At 44.9% G+C, this 17,524-nt stretch overlaps 1 protein-coding gene across 4 annotated transcripts in view; it reads left to right on the top strand.

Moving 5' to 3' along the window:
- FAM81A (family with sequence similarity 81 member A) overlaps positions 1-17,524 on the top strand; it is an 87,199-nt gene that overhangs the window by 29,599 nt on the left and 40,076 nt on the right. For 2 of the 4 annotated variants that reach the window (XM_060174414.1, XM_060174415.1), the window contains exons 2-3: positions 1,657-1,753; positions 3,425-3,698. In XM_060174414.1, coding sequence (XP_060030397.1) covers positions 1,734-1,753; positions 3,425-3,698 — 294 coding nt within the window. In that variant the 5' untranslated portion in view covers positions 1,657-1,733. Of the gene's footprint in view, positions 1-1,653; positions 1,754-3,424; positions 3,699-17,524 lie in introns of all 4 variants that reach the window. The other 2 variants (XM_060174416.1, XM_060174413.1) reach the window with 2 other exon arrangements.

The raw sequence follows: 17,524 nt of genomic DNA, 5'->3' as shown, positions 1-17,524 counted from the left end.
TGGGGACCAGGGGCTTGAACCTGGGTCTTTGAGCACTATAATGTGTGCTCTTAACCAGGTATGCCACAGCCTGGCCCATAGAAGCAAGTGGTTTTTAAAACGTGTTACAGAATTTGCTAGATTTGCTGAGAGCAAAGTTTACTCAGGTGGTTTTCCTGTAAATTTCTACAGAGAAGTGGTCTGGGAGGTGGCGCAGTGGATAAGGCATTGGACTCTCAGGCATGAGGTCCTAAATTCAATCCCTGGCAGCACATGTACCAGGGCGATGTCTGGTTCTTTCTCTCTCTCCTATCATTTCTCATGAATCAATAAATGAAAATCTTTAAAAAAAAAAATTTCTACAGAGAAGTATAGGGTTGAATCAATCTGTTAAAGAAATTGTCTGGGGAGTCAGGCAGTAGCGCAGGGAGTTAAGAGCACATGGCACAAAGCGCAGGGACAGGCCTAAGGATCCCGGTTCGAGCCCCCGGCTCTCCACCTACAGGGGAGTCGCTTCACTGGCGGTGAAGCAGGTCTGCTTCCCCTGTCTGTCTTCCCCTGTCTTCCCCTCCTCTCTCCATTATTTTCTGTCCTATCCAATAATAACGACATCAACAATAAAACAAGGGCAACAATAGGAAATAAATAAATATAAAAAATTAAAAATAAAAAAAAGAAATTGTCTGGTTTCTATAAAGGTGTTTTCTTGAACTTGAGATGCATTTAGGTGGTGGTACAGGAGGTGGCACAGAAGATAAAACATCACACGCTGACATGCCTAAGGTACTGAGTTCAATCCCCAGTGTCACATTGCCAGAATGATACGCTCTCTCTCTATATATATATCTGTCATTAATAAATATATACAATTTTTTTAGAGAAATGCATCTAGTGGTCTGGGAGGTGGCACAATAGATAAAGCACTGGATTCTCAAGCATGAGGTCCCAAGTTCAGTCCCCAGCAGCACATGTACCAGAGTGATATTTGCCTCATTCTCACTCTCCAATCATTCTTATTAATAAATAAATAAAATTGGGGGCCAGGCGGTAGTGTAGAGGGTTAAATGCACGTGGCACAAAGCGCAAGGACCAGTGTAAGGATCCCGGGTTAAGCCCCCGGTTCCCCACCTGCGGGGGAGTCGCTTCACAGGCAGTGAAGCAGGTCTGCAGGTGTCTATTATCATTCTCTCTCGCTCTCTGTCTTCCCCTCCTCTCTCCATTTCTCTCTGCCCTATCCAACAACAACGACATAACAACAACAACGATAAATAACAAGGACAACAAAAAGGGGGAAAATGGCCTCCAGGAGCAGTGGATTCGTAGTGCAGGCACTGAGCCCCAGCAATAATCCTGGAGGCAATAAAGAATAAATAAATAAAATCTTAAGACAAAAAAGAGAGAGCTGCATCTGTAGGATAAGGAAACTTTATGAGCAGTTTTTAATCTATCTGTCCAGCAAGGTTTAATGATATTAACTTCAGAAGCATTTTGATCTTTTCTCCTTATTTGAAACATTTATGTATTTATTCCATATATTAGACAGTAGGCATTTAATAATTTAACTGAGCCATGTGTCAGCACAACTTATGACCCTTCCTAGTAACTTAATATTAAGTTTTGGCAGTCCCTTAATAGATGTAAACTGTTAAATAATTGAGTGTGTTTTTTTTTCAGCAGATGTGAATTATTAAAGAGAAAATGGCCCAACGGAGTGCTGTGTTTCCTTCTTCTGTGAACGAGGAAAGGCACAATATATGGAAAATATGCATCTAAGGTACATTCTTTCTGTCCACCAGTCCAGGGAGGGCTGCTGGTGGGTGTGGTGGGCACTGGAAATGAAGCTTGGGGCCCCCCTGTCCCCTAAGAATGGTCTTATTCAAAGGCCAGTGCACTGCTCCTGTGTCCTTTTGCCCGTTTCCAGTTGGTAGAAGTTGCAAATTGGTTGTGCCCAGATCAAAATAAATTCAGAGGAGCACGCCGTCTGGACTGCATCTTCTCAAATACTTAAAAAAATTTTAAAAAAATATTTATTTATTTATTTTTCCTTTTGTTGCCCTTGTTGTTTAACATTGTTGTGGTTATTGATGTCATCGTTGTTGGATAGGACAGAGAGAAATGGAGAGAGGAGGAGAAGATAGAGAGGGGGAGAGAAAGATACCTGCAGACCTGCTTCACCGCCTGTGAAGTGACTCTCCTGCAGGTGGAGAGCCGGGGGCTCAAACCGGGATCCTTATGCCAGTCCTTGCGCTTTTGCGCCACATGTGCTTAGCCTGCTGCGCTACTGCCTGACTCCCTCAAATACTTTTAAAACAAGTCGTTCATGTTTAAAAACCAGCCAGTTTCACACCCAGATCTGGACTTTGGGATTATTCTGGAAATCTTAGGTGATAGGGAACAAGGGACCAGCATACTCCCATGGTCAGTCTTGCGTGGAGTAGGGAGAAACCCGGCTCCCTTTGAGTTGAGGGATGACTCTTTCCAGTTCTCCAGAGTCCTCATCTCTCCCTGTTGCCTCAGACCTGGTGTCTTTCACTCATCTTACGTCACCTGCCTGACCCCTTGGAGACACTTGAGCTTGTGGCCATAGCTGAGGGGTGAAGGGTGGGAGGCATGCATTCAGGAGACCTTGCTAATACACTTGCCCTTGATGTTCATTACCTTGAATACATATATATATATATATATATATATATATATATATATATATATATATATATATATTTGTTGTTGTTGTTGTTATTATTATTTTTTTTTGCTAGCAGGGTTATCACAGGGGCTCGGTGCCAGCACTACAAGTCCACTGCTCTTGGCATCCATTTTTTAATGTTCTTTTCTTTGACAGGACTGAGAAATTGAGAGGGGAGGGAAGACAGAGTGAGAGAGAGAGACACCTGCAGACCTGCTTCATCACTTGTGAAGCACCCCTTCTGCAGGTGGAGAGTGGGGCTTGAACCCAGGTCCTAGCACCACCACCAGCCCCCCAACACCTTGAGCTTATATTGAGAAGACTTTTCAGTCTGCCCCATTATTCCCGTGTCTTACTTGGGAGGTCATGAAGCATCCACCTCCCTGGGTACCATTGTGTAAGTGTTTTCTGGCTCCTGAAATGAAGCAGGACCAGTTGGTAGCACACCTGGTTGAGCACATGTGTCACGATGTGCAAGAACCAGGGTGCGAGTCTTTGGTCCCCATCTGCAGGGGGAAACCTTCCAAGTGGTGAAGCAGGGCTGCAGGTGTGTGTGTGTCTCTCTCCCTTCTCTGTCTCCCCCTTCCCTCTTGATTTCTCTCTGCATCAACGACAAAAATAAATAAATAGAATATGAAACAAACAGACCCTATGCAGGATTGGGTCGTGAGCATTTCCTTAACGAACAGTCTGAAATTTGGCTTAAGAGACGACTTCCTGTCAACACATAACCCCCGGCACTGTGGTTTTCTCCTCTAGGCGAGTCCGAACCATGCCCCGACACAGCCAGTCCCTCACCATGGCTCCCTACTCCTCCGTCAGCCTCGTGGAGCAGCTGGAAGACCGGATCCTCTGCCACGAGAAGACCACGGCGGCCCTGGTGGAGCACGCCTTCCGAATCAAAGACGACATTGTCAGCAGCTTGCAGAAGATGCAGAACAAGGGCGGGGGCGACCGCCTGGCCAGGCTCTTCCTGGAAGAGCACATCAGGAACATCACTGCCATCGTGAAGCAGCTGAACCGGGACATTGAGGTAAGGTGGGCGGTACCCCTGTCCTTGCACCTGTCTCAGTGCCCTAGAGGCCACCAGCCCCGCCTGGTCAGTCCCACCTCGAAGACCACAGCTGCCCGGTTTGTCTGTGCTGACTGATTGATCTCCAGGGAAACAGCTTGAATTTATTCCAGTCTTTGATAGCACTTCATCTCAGCATTCTTGATGTTTCATCTCAATTTACCTCGCTGATTGTTAAATCACTTGGCTGTGTTCAGCTCTCAGGAGAGAGAGAGGGAGAGAGAGAGAAGCACGAGTCAGATCATCTCCCCACAAAGCCCTTTGTGTCTCTGAGCACCGCTATTTAATCAATTACTAGGTCAGCCTCCGCTGCCTCTGATGGAATGTTTCTGGGTCAGGATGATTACAAAGAACCTTGGTTTATTACTCAAACAATCCAGGGCTTTGAATTACTTCTCAGACTCCCCTTTTATTGCTTTATTCTTTTTCTTCTCCAAATGAGTCCCATAAAAGGCCAGTATTATCCATCTTCAGAATTTGTAAACTCCCTGCTATTAATCGAGCAATCGCAGGAACCACACAACTTAGTCGGGCAAGGTGAAAATCACTTAGAGTCTGCTATTCTGGCACTAAGCACTGCCAGTCTCTGTCTTCATTCCTGAGTGTGTGAATCGAAGACATATGACGGGGACTGGATAGTGGCACACCCTGGTTGAGTGTACATGTTACTACGCTCAAGGGCCAGTGTTCAAGCCCCCAGCTCTCCACCTCCAGGGGGGACGCTTCATGAGTGGTGAAGCAGGTCTGCAGGTGTCTCTCTGTCTCTCTCCCTCCCTATATCCCCCTTCTTTATAGACTTCTCTCTGTTCTATCCAATAAATAAAAAAAAATCTTAAAAAAAGAAGATACATGGTTAGAATGAGGAAGAAAGCTTCCCTTTCTGCCATAGAGTCTTCCTTTATAAAAAATTTATTTATTTATTTAAATTGTTTTTCTGTATTTTATTATTGGATAGAGACAGAGAGAAATTGAGAGGAAGGGGGTTAGAGAGAGAGAGAGAGACAGCTGCAGCATGCGTGAAGCTTCCCCCCCTGGAGGAGAGTGTTTTGTGTGTGTGTGTGTGTGTCTGAGTTAGTTCACTGAGTATCATGTTTTCATAGCTTATCCATGTGATGACACGTATCAGAACTCCTTTTGTTTCCCTTCAAACTGGGGATTGAATTCAGCGTATCAAATGTGTGAAGTATTTTGTTTCCCTTCAAACTGGGGATTGAATTCAGAGTATCAAATGTGTGAAGTATATGCTGCACAATGAGCAACACTGCTGGTCTACAGACTCCATCTTTAAGTTGGGCTATTTCTTTCTGATTGAGTTGTGAATGTTTGTTTGTTTGTTTATTTGTTTATTTATTATACTTTTGCCTCCAAGATAATTGCAGGGATGGGGCTTGGTGCCTGCACTATGAATCCACTGCTCCCAGTTGCCATTGTTTTTTCTTTCTATTTTTATTTGACAGAACCGAGAGGAACTGAGAAGGGACAGGGAAGTGAAGAGGGAGAGAGAAAGGTAGACACTTGCAGACCTGCTTCACTGCTCATGAAGCATTTCCCCTTGAAGGTGGGGAGTGGGGACTAGAACACAGATCCTTGTGCATGGTGATACATGCACTTAACTGGGTACACCAACACCAGGCCTCTGTAAAAGGTTTTTTTTTAGTATATTTATTTATTTATTTATTTTGATTAGAGACAGAAATTGAGAGGGAAAGGGGTGATAGAGAAGGAGAGAGAAAGACACCTGCAGTACTGCTTCACCATTCATGGATGTCAGTGGAGGTGAGGACGAGGGACTTGAACCTGGGTCCTTGTGCAGTATAATGTGTGCTCAGCCAGGTGCACTATTACCCAGACCCTGTGAAGGTCTTTTATTTTTAAATGCCATCCAGATATAAGTCCCTTTTCAGATAGGTTTTTTTTTCCATTCTGTGTCTTCAACTTTCATTTTTCCTAATGATGTTTTTTGAAAGCACACATTGAAAACAAATTAATGAAATCCAACTTAAAGGTTTGTTCTTTTTCTAGTTTATATTCTTGGTGTTGTGTCTTCAGAACTGTTTGCTTAACTCCAGGTCACAAACAGTTTCTTTAAACGTTTTATTTCTGTGAATCATCTTAAGTTGATTTTCATACATGAAGTGAGGGAAATTTTTTTAAAAATTTTTTATTGCTACCAGGGTTATTTTTCAGGTTTGGTGCCTGCATGATGAATCCACCACTTCTGCTGGCCATTTTTCTTTCTTCTTCTTTTTTTTTTTTTTGCCTCTAGGGTTTTTGCTGGGATTTGGTGTCTGCACTACAATCCACTGCTCCTGGAGGCTATTTTTTTTTCTCTTTTGTTGCTCTTGTTGTTTATTATTGTTGTTTTTACTATCGTTGGATAGGACAGAGAGAAATGGAGAGAGGAGGGGAAGACAGAAAGGGCAAGAGAAAGATAGACACCTGCAGACCTGCTTCACTGCCTGTGAAGCGACCCCCCTGCAAGCGGGGGGCTTGAACCAGGGTTCTTATACCAGTCCTTGCGCTTTGCGCCATGTGTGCTTAACCCACTATGCTACCGGCTGGCCCCCCATTTTTTCCTTTTTTTTTTTTCTTTCTTATTTTTTATTTGATAGGTTAGATTGAAATTAAGAAGGGAGGGGAGGGTAGAGAGAGAAAGATAGAGAGAGACGCCTGCAGACCTACTTCACTACTCAGGAAGCTTCTTCCCACTGCAGGTGGGGAGTGGGGGCTCAAACCCGGGTCCTCATGCGTGGTAATGTGAACACTTCACCAGGTTGTGCCACCTCCTAGCCCCCGGAAGTGAGGCAAAATTCTAAGGTAATTTTTTTTTTCATGTGGGTATCCAAGGAAGATCAATCATTTCCCCATTTGTCTCTGTCAGGAATCAATAGTCTATAAAGGGTAAGGTTTTATTTCTGGAATCTGTTGGTCTGTGTGGTTTTCTTAGGCCAATACCGCAGTGCCTTGATTTCTGGCTCTAGAGGAGATTCTGAAATTAGTAGTCGTGTAAGTCTTCTTGTTTTGTTCTCTTTCAAATGGCCTTGACTACTCTAGGCTCTTTTTGTGTCCGTATCTACTTTGTTGGTGGAATTAGTTTGTCAGTTTCTACAGAGAAGTCCCATGTGGTTTTGGCAGAAATTGCTTTGAATGTTTCCACCGACTCAGGGACAGTTATCATCTTGATAATATCACCTCTTATGATCACCTCTGGGGACTGGAATCTGGATCCTTAAGCTGGTCCTTGTGCTTCGTACCACATGTACTTAACCCGCTGCAAGTACTGCCAAAGTCCCTCTCTTTCTTTCTTTTTTTTTTTTTAAATACTTATTTATTTTCCCTTTTGTTGCCCTTGTTTTTTATTGTTATAGTTATTGTTGTTATTGATGTTGTTGTTGTTAGGACAGAAAGAAATGGAGGGAGGAGGGGAAGACAGAGGGGGAGAGAAAGACAGACATCTGCAGACCTGCTTCACCGCCTCTGAAGTGACTCCCTACAGGTGGGGAGCCGGGGGCCTCAAACCGGGATCCTTATTCTGGTCCTTGCGCTTTGCGCTGCCTGTGCTTAACCCGCTGCGCTACCGCTCAACTCCCTCTCTTCCTCTTTCTATTTCCCTTTCCCTCTCAATTTTTCCCCTGTCCTATCAAGTAAAGAAAAAATAAATAAAAAGAAGAAAATGGTCATTGGAAACATCAGATTTGTCATGCAGGCACCAAGCCCTGGTGGATATATATATATATATATATATATATATATATGACTCATATATAGTCTCATGTCAAAAAATAGTTTGAACTCCTTGTTCTCTTCATGCTCCGCAATTCCCTGGGGGCCCCCAGCTGAGCTCCCCTTTGTTTATGTGGCTGGTGGATAAGCGAGAGATTAGACTGTGGCTGGGAAGGTGGTGAAGTGGTAGCGCACCAGACTTGCATGCATGAAGCCACTGGTTTGAGCCTTAGTACCACACATGCTCAAGGGTGCTCTGGTCTCCCTCTCCCTCTCCCTCTACCCCTCCCCACCTCTCTTTTTGCCTCCAGTCACCTGGGCTTGGTGTTGGGCACTATGAATGCTTCTGACCACCACATTTTTCCTTTTTTTAAATATTATACACACACACACACACACACACACACACACACACACACACACACACACACACATATATATATTGCCTCCAGGCTGGGGCTCAGTGCTGGTAGAGCACAGGACTTATATGCCTGAGGTTCCTGGTTCGAGTCCCAAAGTTTCATGTGCCAGACTAGTGCTCTGGTTTCTCCTCTTTTTCTATTTATTTATTTATTTATTTATTTATTTATTTATTTATTTATTTTCCCTTTTGTTGCCCTTGTTTAACATTATTGTGGTTATTATTGTCATCATTGTTGCATAGGACAGAGAGAAATGGAGAGACGAGAGGAAGACAGAGAGGGGGAGAGAAAAATAGACACCTGCAGACCTGCTTCACCGCCTGTGAAGCGACTCCCCTGCAGGTGGGGAGCCGGGGGCTTGAACCGGGATCCTTACGCCGGTCCCTGTGCTTTGCGCCACATGCGCTTAACCCGCTGCGCCACTGCCCGACTCCTTTTCTACTCTTTTTCTCATGTGAAATGCTCTAAGATAGAATAGTTTTTTTTAAAAAAAAATCCTAGATTTAAATGCTTTATTTTATTTTTTTGCCACCAGGTTTATTGCTGTGACTTAGTGCTGGAACTCAGTGCTGGGACTAAGTACATGTCTCCACCACTCCTGGTGACCAGTTCTCTTTATCTCTCTGTCTTGTTGAGAGAGGGAGAGAGAAGCAGAGAGAAGGAGAGACACCTGTAACATTGGTTCTTCATTCACAAAGCTTCCCCCCACTCCACCATCCCCCACTGTAGCTGGGGACCATGAACTTGAACCCAGGTTCTTGCAGGTGGTGATACATGTTCTCCTGAGTGAGCCACCACCTGGCCCTTTAATGATATATATATTTTTTCCTTTCTCATTGTGTGAGGTGACACATAGCTGCAGCTATGAGAACCGGGCAGTCATTTCCTCTTTAGCCACCGCTGTGTAAAATCCCACAAGGAGAACCAGCTTAAATATATAACCTGCAGCCACAGCCAAGCCCTCAGTACTGTCAGCCCTTTCATTTTGGGGCAGCCCTCCCTGCCGGTCCTCCCTTACCCCAGTTCTCTTTCCTGTACCTGGTGCCCGCCCAGCCGTTCTCATCCAGCCAGCTAAACAAGACAGGTATTGTCTCTTTACAAGTCAAATCCACGGCATCTTCGCACTGTATAAGCACAGCATTTGAAGAAAAAGGTCGTGAATGTGTATTCTGTGGCTAAACGCTCAACTTAGAGTCAAATCAGTTGCAGAGCTGCTGGCAGCAGAAAAGTCTAGGAGAGGCCCAGAGGTCACATATGCCAGCAGTGTCCTTCCCAGATGAGACTTCTTTTCTTAAATTTTAAAATTAATTTTAATTTTTTTTTATTTAAGAAAGGAGACATTAACAAAACCATAGGATAAGAGGGGTACAGTTCCACACAATTCCCACCACCCGATCTCCATATCCCATCCCCTCCCCAATAGCTTTCCCATTCTCTATCTCTCTGGGAGTATGGGCCCAGGGTCGTTGTGGGGTGCAGAAGGTGGAAGGTCTGGCTTCTGTAATTGCTTCTCCGCTGAACATGGTTGTTTACTGGTCGGTCCATACTCCCAGTCTGCCTCTCTCTTTCCCTAGTAGGGTGGGTCTCTGGGGAAGCTGAGCTCCAGGACACATTGGTGGGGTTGTCTGTCCAGGGAAGTCTGGTCGGCATCATGCTGGCATCTGGAACCTGGTGGCTGAAAAGAGAGTTAACATACAAAGCCAAACAAATTGTTCAATGACCATGGACCTAAAGACTGGAATAGTGCAGATGAAGTGTTGGGAGGTACTCACTGCAGGCGAGGGAAAAATATATACCAGATGAGACTTCTGAGGGGCAGTGCTGAATCACAGTCCGTTCACATTCACAAGTAGACAGGCGCCTTTCTCTTTGCTGCTTTACCTCTCGGGAACCCGGCTGGAACCCTCATTTATGTAACCAGCTTTCAAATGCGACCGTGCTAGTCAGCCCTTCTTCCTTTCTGAGGGTGTCACCCAGTCAGAAAAAAAAAAATCTCTTTGTGGAACTAGGTAATTCTAGCTTTAGTTGGCGCTGGGTTTTTCATTCCTTTGGGGTGAGTTCATTGAAGCACTTAAGTAATTGGCAGCTATGAGCAAACAAACCCAGGAGTCCCAAAGTTGTCGGTACTTTAGCTACTTTTAGCTTTTGCTGATTGGTTTCCATTTGAAAAACAGTTTATGTATTTATTATTTAATTTTTTATTAGTGATTTAATAATAACTAACAAGATTGTAAAGTAATGGGCGGGGCACACTGTCAGGCTGGAGTAGTGGACTCTGAGACAGACAGATAACGGGTGAGGGAGATAGCATAATAGTTCTGCAAAGAGACTCTGATGCCCGAGGCTCCAAAATCCCAGGTTCAGTCCCCTGCACCACGAGAAGCCAGAGCTGAGTAGTGCTCTGGTGAAAAACAAACAAAATCAAAAACAAACAAACAAAAACCCCACACAGTTTCCACCACCAGAGTTCCGTGTCCCATCCCCTCCATTGGAAGCTTCCCTATTCTTTATCCCTCTGGGAGTATGGACCAAAATTCTTTTTGGGGTGCAGAAGGTGGGTGGTCTGGCTTCTGTAATTGCTTCTCTGCTGAACATGGACAATGGCAGGTGGATCCATGCCCCCAGCCTGTTTCTGTCTTTCCCTGGTGGGGCAGGGCTCCAGAGAGGTGAGGTTCTGGGACACACTGGTGAAGTTGTCTGCCCAGGGAAGTCAGGATGGAATCATAGTAGCATCTGCAACTTGGTGGCTGAAATGCAGTAAGCTGGAAAGCAGGACAAACTGTGTAATAAACAGGAACTCTTAAGTAGTAATAGGGCAGATGAAAGCAGACAACTCAGGGTGGAAGGAAGCTAGGAAGTCTGTTTTAGAAATGTTCCTAGGAGCCTGTGTCTTAGTGATCTTTGCTTGAACTTCCCAGAAATGATTGTCTAGGAAGATGGTGTCAGAATTAAGAGTAGGGCTAGAATGCTGGATCAGGGCAGAGAGTAGTTCCTAAAGTTGAAATAAATACAATTAACTATTTACCACATCGATCTGACCCAGGGTCCATGTCTATTCCTATTTAGCACAGGAGCCTGTGTGACCTCGGAGTCCACGTCAGTGTGAGCTCACAGTTCATGGTCGCAGCTGGGAACATTCTAGGCTACACTCATTTTAGGACCCGTCTTCCTCAAGTGGCAGAGTAGGGTGACCCAGCCTCCCTTTGGAGATTGGAGCTGTCCCTACCATTGCTAGTGAGGGTACAGTCCTGAAGCAACACACAAGGGCTTGTGATGACATTCTCAGTGGGGAAGTACACCTTATTCAATAATTAGTCTCAACCAGACAGCACACTCTTTTCTACTTACTTACATTTAGTTTGGAATGTGCAGTTTTCCAAGTAAAGAGATGAATTCTGTATTAGAAAGGGAATACTGAGTACAATCTCATTCTGGTTAAAACAAAAAAACAAACTGCTTTACTTACATGAGCATTTGCTTTTTTTTTTTTTTTAATAACTGGTAATGACTATAGATCATTCTAATTAAACAACAAGGGCAACAAAAGGGAATAAATACATTAAAAAAGAAGTGATTTATAAAAATAAATAAATGAAGAAAAAAAAACACCTAGTGCCCAACGACAGGTGAGTGGATTAGCAAACTGGGGGCAATGGATTACTACTCAGCTAGGAGAACAAGATGAAATCTTGCCTTTCGCTTCATCAGGAGAGGAACTGGAATGAATCACACTAAGTGAGACAACTCAGGAGAAGGATAAATACCAGAGGAGCTCATGTATAGCCAGACCAAGGAGACAGACAGGTCCAAATGTAATCAAAGCTCTAGACTCTGACCACAGAACTGAGGCCACCAGAGTAGTGCGGGTTGGGGGGCGGGGGAGGTTGTAAGCGTGGAGAGTTAGTTGGACTGTAGGGGAAGCTTTTTAGTACCTTGGTGGTGCATGTGGTATGATACACATCTGAAAGAAGTCTGAAATCACACCTCTCAGTGGCCTGGGAGGCGGTGCAGAGGTTACGGCATTGGACTTAAAAGCATGAAGTCCCCAAATTTGATTCTTGCCATCACATATGCCAGAGCAATGCTCTGGTTCTCTCTCGTTCTCATATTCTCTCTTGTGTTAATAAATAAATCAATCTTGAAAAGAAGAAAGAAAGAGAAAGAAAGTAATCACCCATCTAAAATAGAGAGCTTTATAAACCAACATTAATGCAATGCAATGTTTTTTAAAGGATCTGTTGGCTAATATATCGCCACCCATTGTCCCCTTGGGCTGTTTTCCTTCAGATGGGAAGTACATGATTAATTATTTAGTCCTCAGAAACTTGCCATAAATCACAAGAGGTAATATAATCCACTATGAATTATACATGTCGGAACTGTCCATGTTATCTTTGATTTACACTGTTTTCAGTCCCTGAACATCAAACCTTGGTTAGCAATCGTTGGCTCTTTGCTGGGTGGAAGCTTTGCCTTTTTTGCTAGTGGGAGACTGGGGTTCCTGCTGTGACTCTGGCCTTTGGGGAACCTGGCAGTGGAGTCTGCTGTCTGGCTGGCTAAATAACACAGATCCATTCCTGTCTTCCATGTGCCCAGACTTCATAATGTCCCTCTGACTTGGGGTGTTGGCTTTGACCGACTTGGCTCATGGGAAACTGGATCAAACCCTCACCTAAATGACTATATTTTTTCCTAGGTTAATCATTTTTAAGTGGGCCGCTAAATTCAGCTTTCTGGACTCAGGTGACAAATGTAGGGTTGGGCTCTCTTAGCTTGGGGAAGCAGAGGTGTGGCCAGGGATGCCCACATTCATTTGAGTGGACAGGTGGGGACTTGGTTCACTGCGTAACTAGCACTGTTCCCAAGGAGAAGTCTTAGCTACTGGACCTCAAGTATTAGACCTAAAAAGGGAAGTTCCCCCATATCCAAATCTTTAAGCTGGAACCCTAGAGAAGCTAGGGGTGTAAACTGAAGACCTGGTAACCAGAATGTGGATAGTGGACATTCTATTCCAGGTGTGAGAGTCAGGAGTGCTGAGACAGGAGAAGATCTCTGTCCTAGTTCTCCAGTCACGGGTTGAGCCAAGTCCACCTTGCCCCCACCGTTTTGTTTTAATCTGTTTCTCAGTGGATTGGATGATACCCCCCCCCCCTTCCAATGGAGAGGACGCTCAGCTTTATTCAGTCCACTGGTCCAAATGCTAATCTCTTCCAGAGACACTCGCAGAAATAATGCTTAGCCAGCTTTCTGGGCATCCCATGACCCACTCAAGCCGACCTGTAATTACCCAACACCTTACCCAAGTTTTAACTTTGTCCTCATTAGACATGTCCAGTCTTGTGATGTGATACTAGGGGGAGAAGACAGCTAACTGAATGGAATTTTGAGGGTTTGTTCAGTTCTGTTGAGAGAGAATTTTCCAGTATAAATTCAGATGTCTGCCTTTGTTTCCAGTAGACTTTAACTTGTGTTTACTCATCACTGAGGACCAAGTGACCCCCTAGATATCAGCTCAATGCCTCTTTGAGCCTTCATTGTGGAAAGCCAAGTCCTGGAGCAGGAAGTTAAATAAATTGATAAATCACTGAGCTCCCTGCTGTCATCCAGGCTTTATTTACAGTCAGTCAGAGCTGAGTGACCAAAGTAATTTTAGCTCAAGGTAGTGTACTGGTAGAAAAATATGAGAAGGAGTTTGTGAGACTTTTTTTTTCTTTTTTTATTTAAGAAAGGATTAATTAACAAAACCATAGGGTAGGAGGGGTACAATTCCACACAATTCCCACCACCCAATCTCCATATCCCACCCCCACCCAATCTCCATATCCCACCCCCTCCCCTGATAGCTTTCCCATTCTCTAATCCTCTGGGAGCATGGACCCAGGGTCATTGTGGGTTGCAGAAGGTAGAAGGTCTGGCTTCTGTAATTGCTTCCCCGCTGAACATGGGTGTTGACTGGTCGGTCCATACTCCCAGTCTGCCTCTCTCTTTCCCTAGTAGGATGGGTCTCTGGGGAAGCTGAGCTCCAGGACACATTGGTAGGGTCTTCAGTCCAGGGAAGCCTGGCCGGCATTCTGATGACATCTGGAACTTGGTGACTGAAAAGAGAGTTAACATACGAAGCCAAACAAATTGTTGAGCAATCATGGACCCAAAGCTTGGAATAGTGGAGAGGAAGTGTTAGGGGGGTACTCACTGCAAACTCTAGTGTACTTCTGCTTTCAGGTATATATTTTGCAGTAGTTTACGGATACGTGTGAACATATGCTCTCTCTCACAGAAACTGGTGTATATCTAGGTTTTGGGACTTTGTTAGAAAGTGAACCACCTGAGATGGAATTAGAGAATACTATGAAAGGAAAGGTCTCACCCGAGTAATGAAGCTGAAGGGTTGTCATTCCACACGTGTAGTCTCTGGACACAGTCTGAAGTGAAGCATGTTGAGGTGGCAATCGTTGTGTTGTTTAGGTTGTGATTGGCAGATGCAATATTATTTGATATGGATTGGGAGAGGCATGCGGGAAAGTGGGCCCTATCCAATGGTTCCAGGACTGGGGGAAGTAGAGGCTCTATAGTGGAGATGTGAGGTTCCTGCTGTCTTAGGGTTCAAAAAGACAATCGATAGTTAATGTTATCATCACATTATTTGGTAATTGGGTTAACTTTGAAAAGTCCTTTTGTTAGGGTTTGCTGTACAGTACCCAGTATCTTGTATATAGCTGTGCTATTGGTTGCTTCTTTGTGAGACTTTTTTAAGAAGAGTGCTTGGGTTAGGGTAGTGTGCAAAGGAGACCAGCATGACAGAAGGAACTAGCCATGGTGGAAGGGGTAGAGAACATTCCAGAGAAAGGGAACTGTAGACTCCAAGGGCATCAGGAGAGAGAAACAAGTGTAGTGAGTTTGAGGACCAGAAAGAGAACCAGTGGGACCGGAGTGTCCTGAGCTGGGTGCTTGGGCCAGATCCTAAGCCTTGAAAGCTCTGCTGGAAAATGGGGAGCATGGAAATGGGAGACCCATTATTATTATTATTATTGTAATTATTTTTACATGTATTTTTTTTCTTTATGAGGGGATAAATGGTTTACAATCAGCAGTAAAATACAGGAGTTTGTACATGTGTGACATTTCTCAGTTTTCCACATAACAATTCAACCCCCTCTAGGTCCTCCTCTACCATCATGTTCCAGGACCTGAACCCTCCCCACCCCACCCCCAGAGTCTTTTATTTTGGTGCAATACACCAAACACAGTCCAAGTTCTGCTTTGTGTTTTCTTATTTTTTAGCTATTATTATTAGTGGTTTGATCCTGATAGACAAGATTGTAGGATAAGGGGGCACAATTCACATAACTGTCACCACCAGAGTTCCACATCCCATCCCCTCCACTGGAAGGTCCCCTATTCTTTATCCCTCTGGGAGTATGGACCAAAGATCTCTATGGAGTGCAGAAGGTGGAAGGTCTGGCTTCTGTAACTGCTTCTCTGCTAGATATGGGCATTGGCAAGTCAGTCCTTACCCCCAGCCTGTCTCTACCTTTCCCTAGTGGGGTAGGGCTCCAGGGAGGTGAGGAAACTCATTATTTTTTCTTAAGCAAAGGAGTTTAAATAATTCCACCCACATTCCTGGGGGCTTGGGGATTCATTAGTGAATAACACGGATGAGAGCCCTGGCCCCTCATGTTGTTTCTGTGTCTCAGAAGCATTCTGGCTGCAGTAGGAAGGGGAGATTGTAGGGAAGCAAGGATGGGGGGAGGGTAAGTTTTGGGGGCTCCCATGGCAGTTCAGGGGCAGGGTGACAGCGCTTTGGATATGGTGAGTCATGGTGGAGATAGAGGGAGGTGGAGGGAGCTTGGGGTCTATCTTGGAGGCTGCGCTGATGAGACTTTCTTCACGTTGGATGTGGAGAGCTTTCTGTTGAGGATTTGGAAGCTTTAGCAGCTCCTGTTGAGGATGTGGCAGTTGTTAGGTTTCCACTGAATGTAACGTGCAGGTGGACAGGCCAACACGGCCATCTGCTGCATGGAGCAGGAACTGGGGAGTTTAAAAGTCCTAAAGTGAAGGAGAGAACTGCAGGGAGAGGGACACTGTGTTATAGGGACCTGCCCTGCTGTCGTTGGACTTCTCTCTGGGTGACAGTGGAACTTCCCTTTCGTTTCCATCTAGGAAGAGGTGGAGAAGGAGAAGATGAACTATCCCTGGCCATGCCTAGGTGCCTGGAGCAGGATAGGAAAGGTGAGGTTCCAGGGGCACAGGCTTCAGTCCCCCCTGTGTAAATGGGGTGTCTTAGCACTGTGAGGGTCCCACAGGGGTGCCATTCCCTACTCTCTCTGGGAAAAGAACTGCTCTGAAGGCAAGTCGGGGGCCAGGTGATTGCTCGTCTGGCATCGTGGCGAGCATAAGGCCCTGGGTTTGATTCCCACCACTGCATGAAATAAATAATGACAAGCAGGGGACCAGGCTGTGGCACAACTGGTTATGCGCACACATTACACTGCACAAGGATCCGGGTTCAAGCCCCTGGTCCTCCCCACCTGCAGAGGCAAAGTTCACACATGTTGAAGCAGGGATGCAGATGTCTCTCTGTTTCTCTCCCTCTCTATTTTCCCCTCCCCTTTCAATTTCTCTCTGTCTCTGTCCGGTAATAAACAGACAAACGAGCAGTATCTTAGATACATTAAGTAAAGATTCAGGGCATCACTATGTAGAATTTACAATTAAGCAAAGAGGAAGTATACAAGATAAACATAGAGATTTCAGCTCTGAACCACACTGCAGAAAACAGTATCTTGACTTTAATTGACAGTAACATAGTCTTAGAGAGCTGGTGTGACACTTCTAGGAGGTATAACCTTTCTTTTTTTAAAATTTTTTATTTAAGAAAGGATTAGTGAACAAAAACATAAGGTAGGAGGGGTACAACTCCACACAATTCCCACCACCCAATCCCCATAATCCCCCCCCTCCCATGGTAGCTTTCCCATTCTCTATCCCTCTGGGAGCATGGACCCAGGGTCGTTGAGGGTTGCAGAAGGTAGAAGGTCTGGCTTCTGTGATTGCTTCCCCGCTGAACATGGGCGTTGACTGGTCGGTCCACACTCCCAGTCTGCCTCTCTCTTTCCCTAGTAAGGTGTGTCTCTGGGGAAGCTGAGCTCCAGGACACATTGGTGGGGTCTTCAATCCAGGGAAGCCTGGCCAGCATCCAGGTGGCATCTGGAACCTGGTGATTGAAAAGAGAGTTAACATATGAGGCCAAACAATTTGTTGAGCAATCATGGATCCCAAGCTTGGAATAGTGGAGAGGAAGTGTTAGGGAGGTACTCACTGCAAACTCGAGTGTACTTCTGCTTTCAGGTATATATTTTGCAGTAGTTTATGGATACGTGTGCACATAAGCTCTCTCTCACAGAAACTGGTGTATATCTAGATTATGGGACTTTGTTAGAAAGTGAACTACCTGAGATGAAATTAGAGTGTACTATAAAAGGAAAGGTCTCACCCGAGTAATGAAGTTGAAGGGTTGTCATTCCACACGTGAAGTCTCTGGATACAGTCTGAGGTGAAGCATATTGAGGTGGCAATCGTTGCTTTGGTTAGGTTGTGATCGGCGGATGCAATATTATTTGGTTCGGATTGGGAGATGCATAC

This window comes from Erinaceus europaeus, chromosome 16 (assembly GCF_950295315.1).
Source record: "Erinaceus europaeus chromosome 16, mEriEur2.1, whole genome shotgun sequence".
Lineage (NCBI taxonomy): Eukaryota > Metazoa > Chordata > Mammalia > Eulipotyphla > Erinaceidae > Erinaceus > Erinaceus europaeus.
Note: the sequence above shows the minus strand (reverse complement) of the source record. Positions and strands in the feature narration are given on the sequence as shown.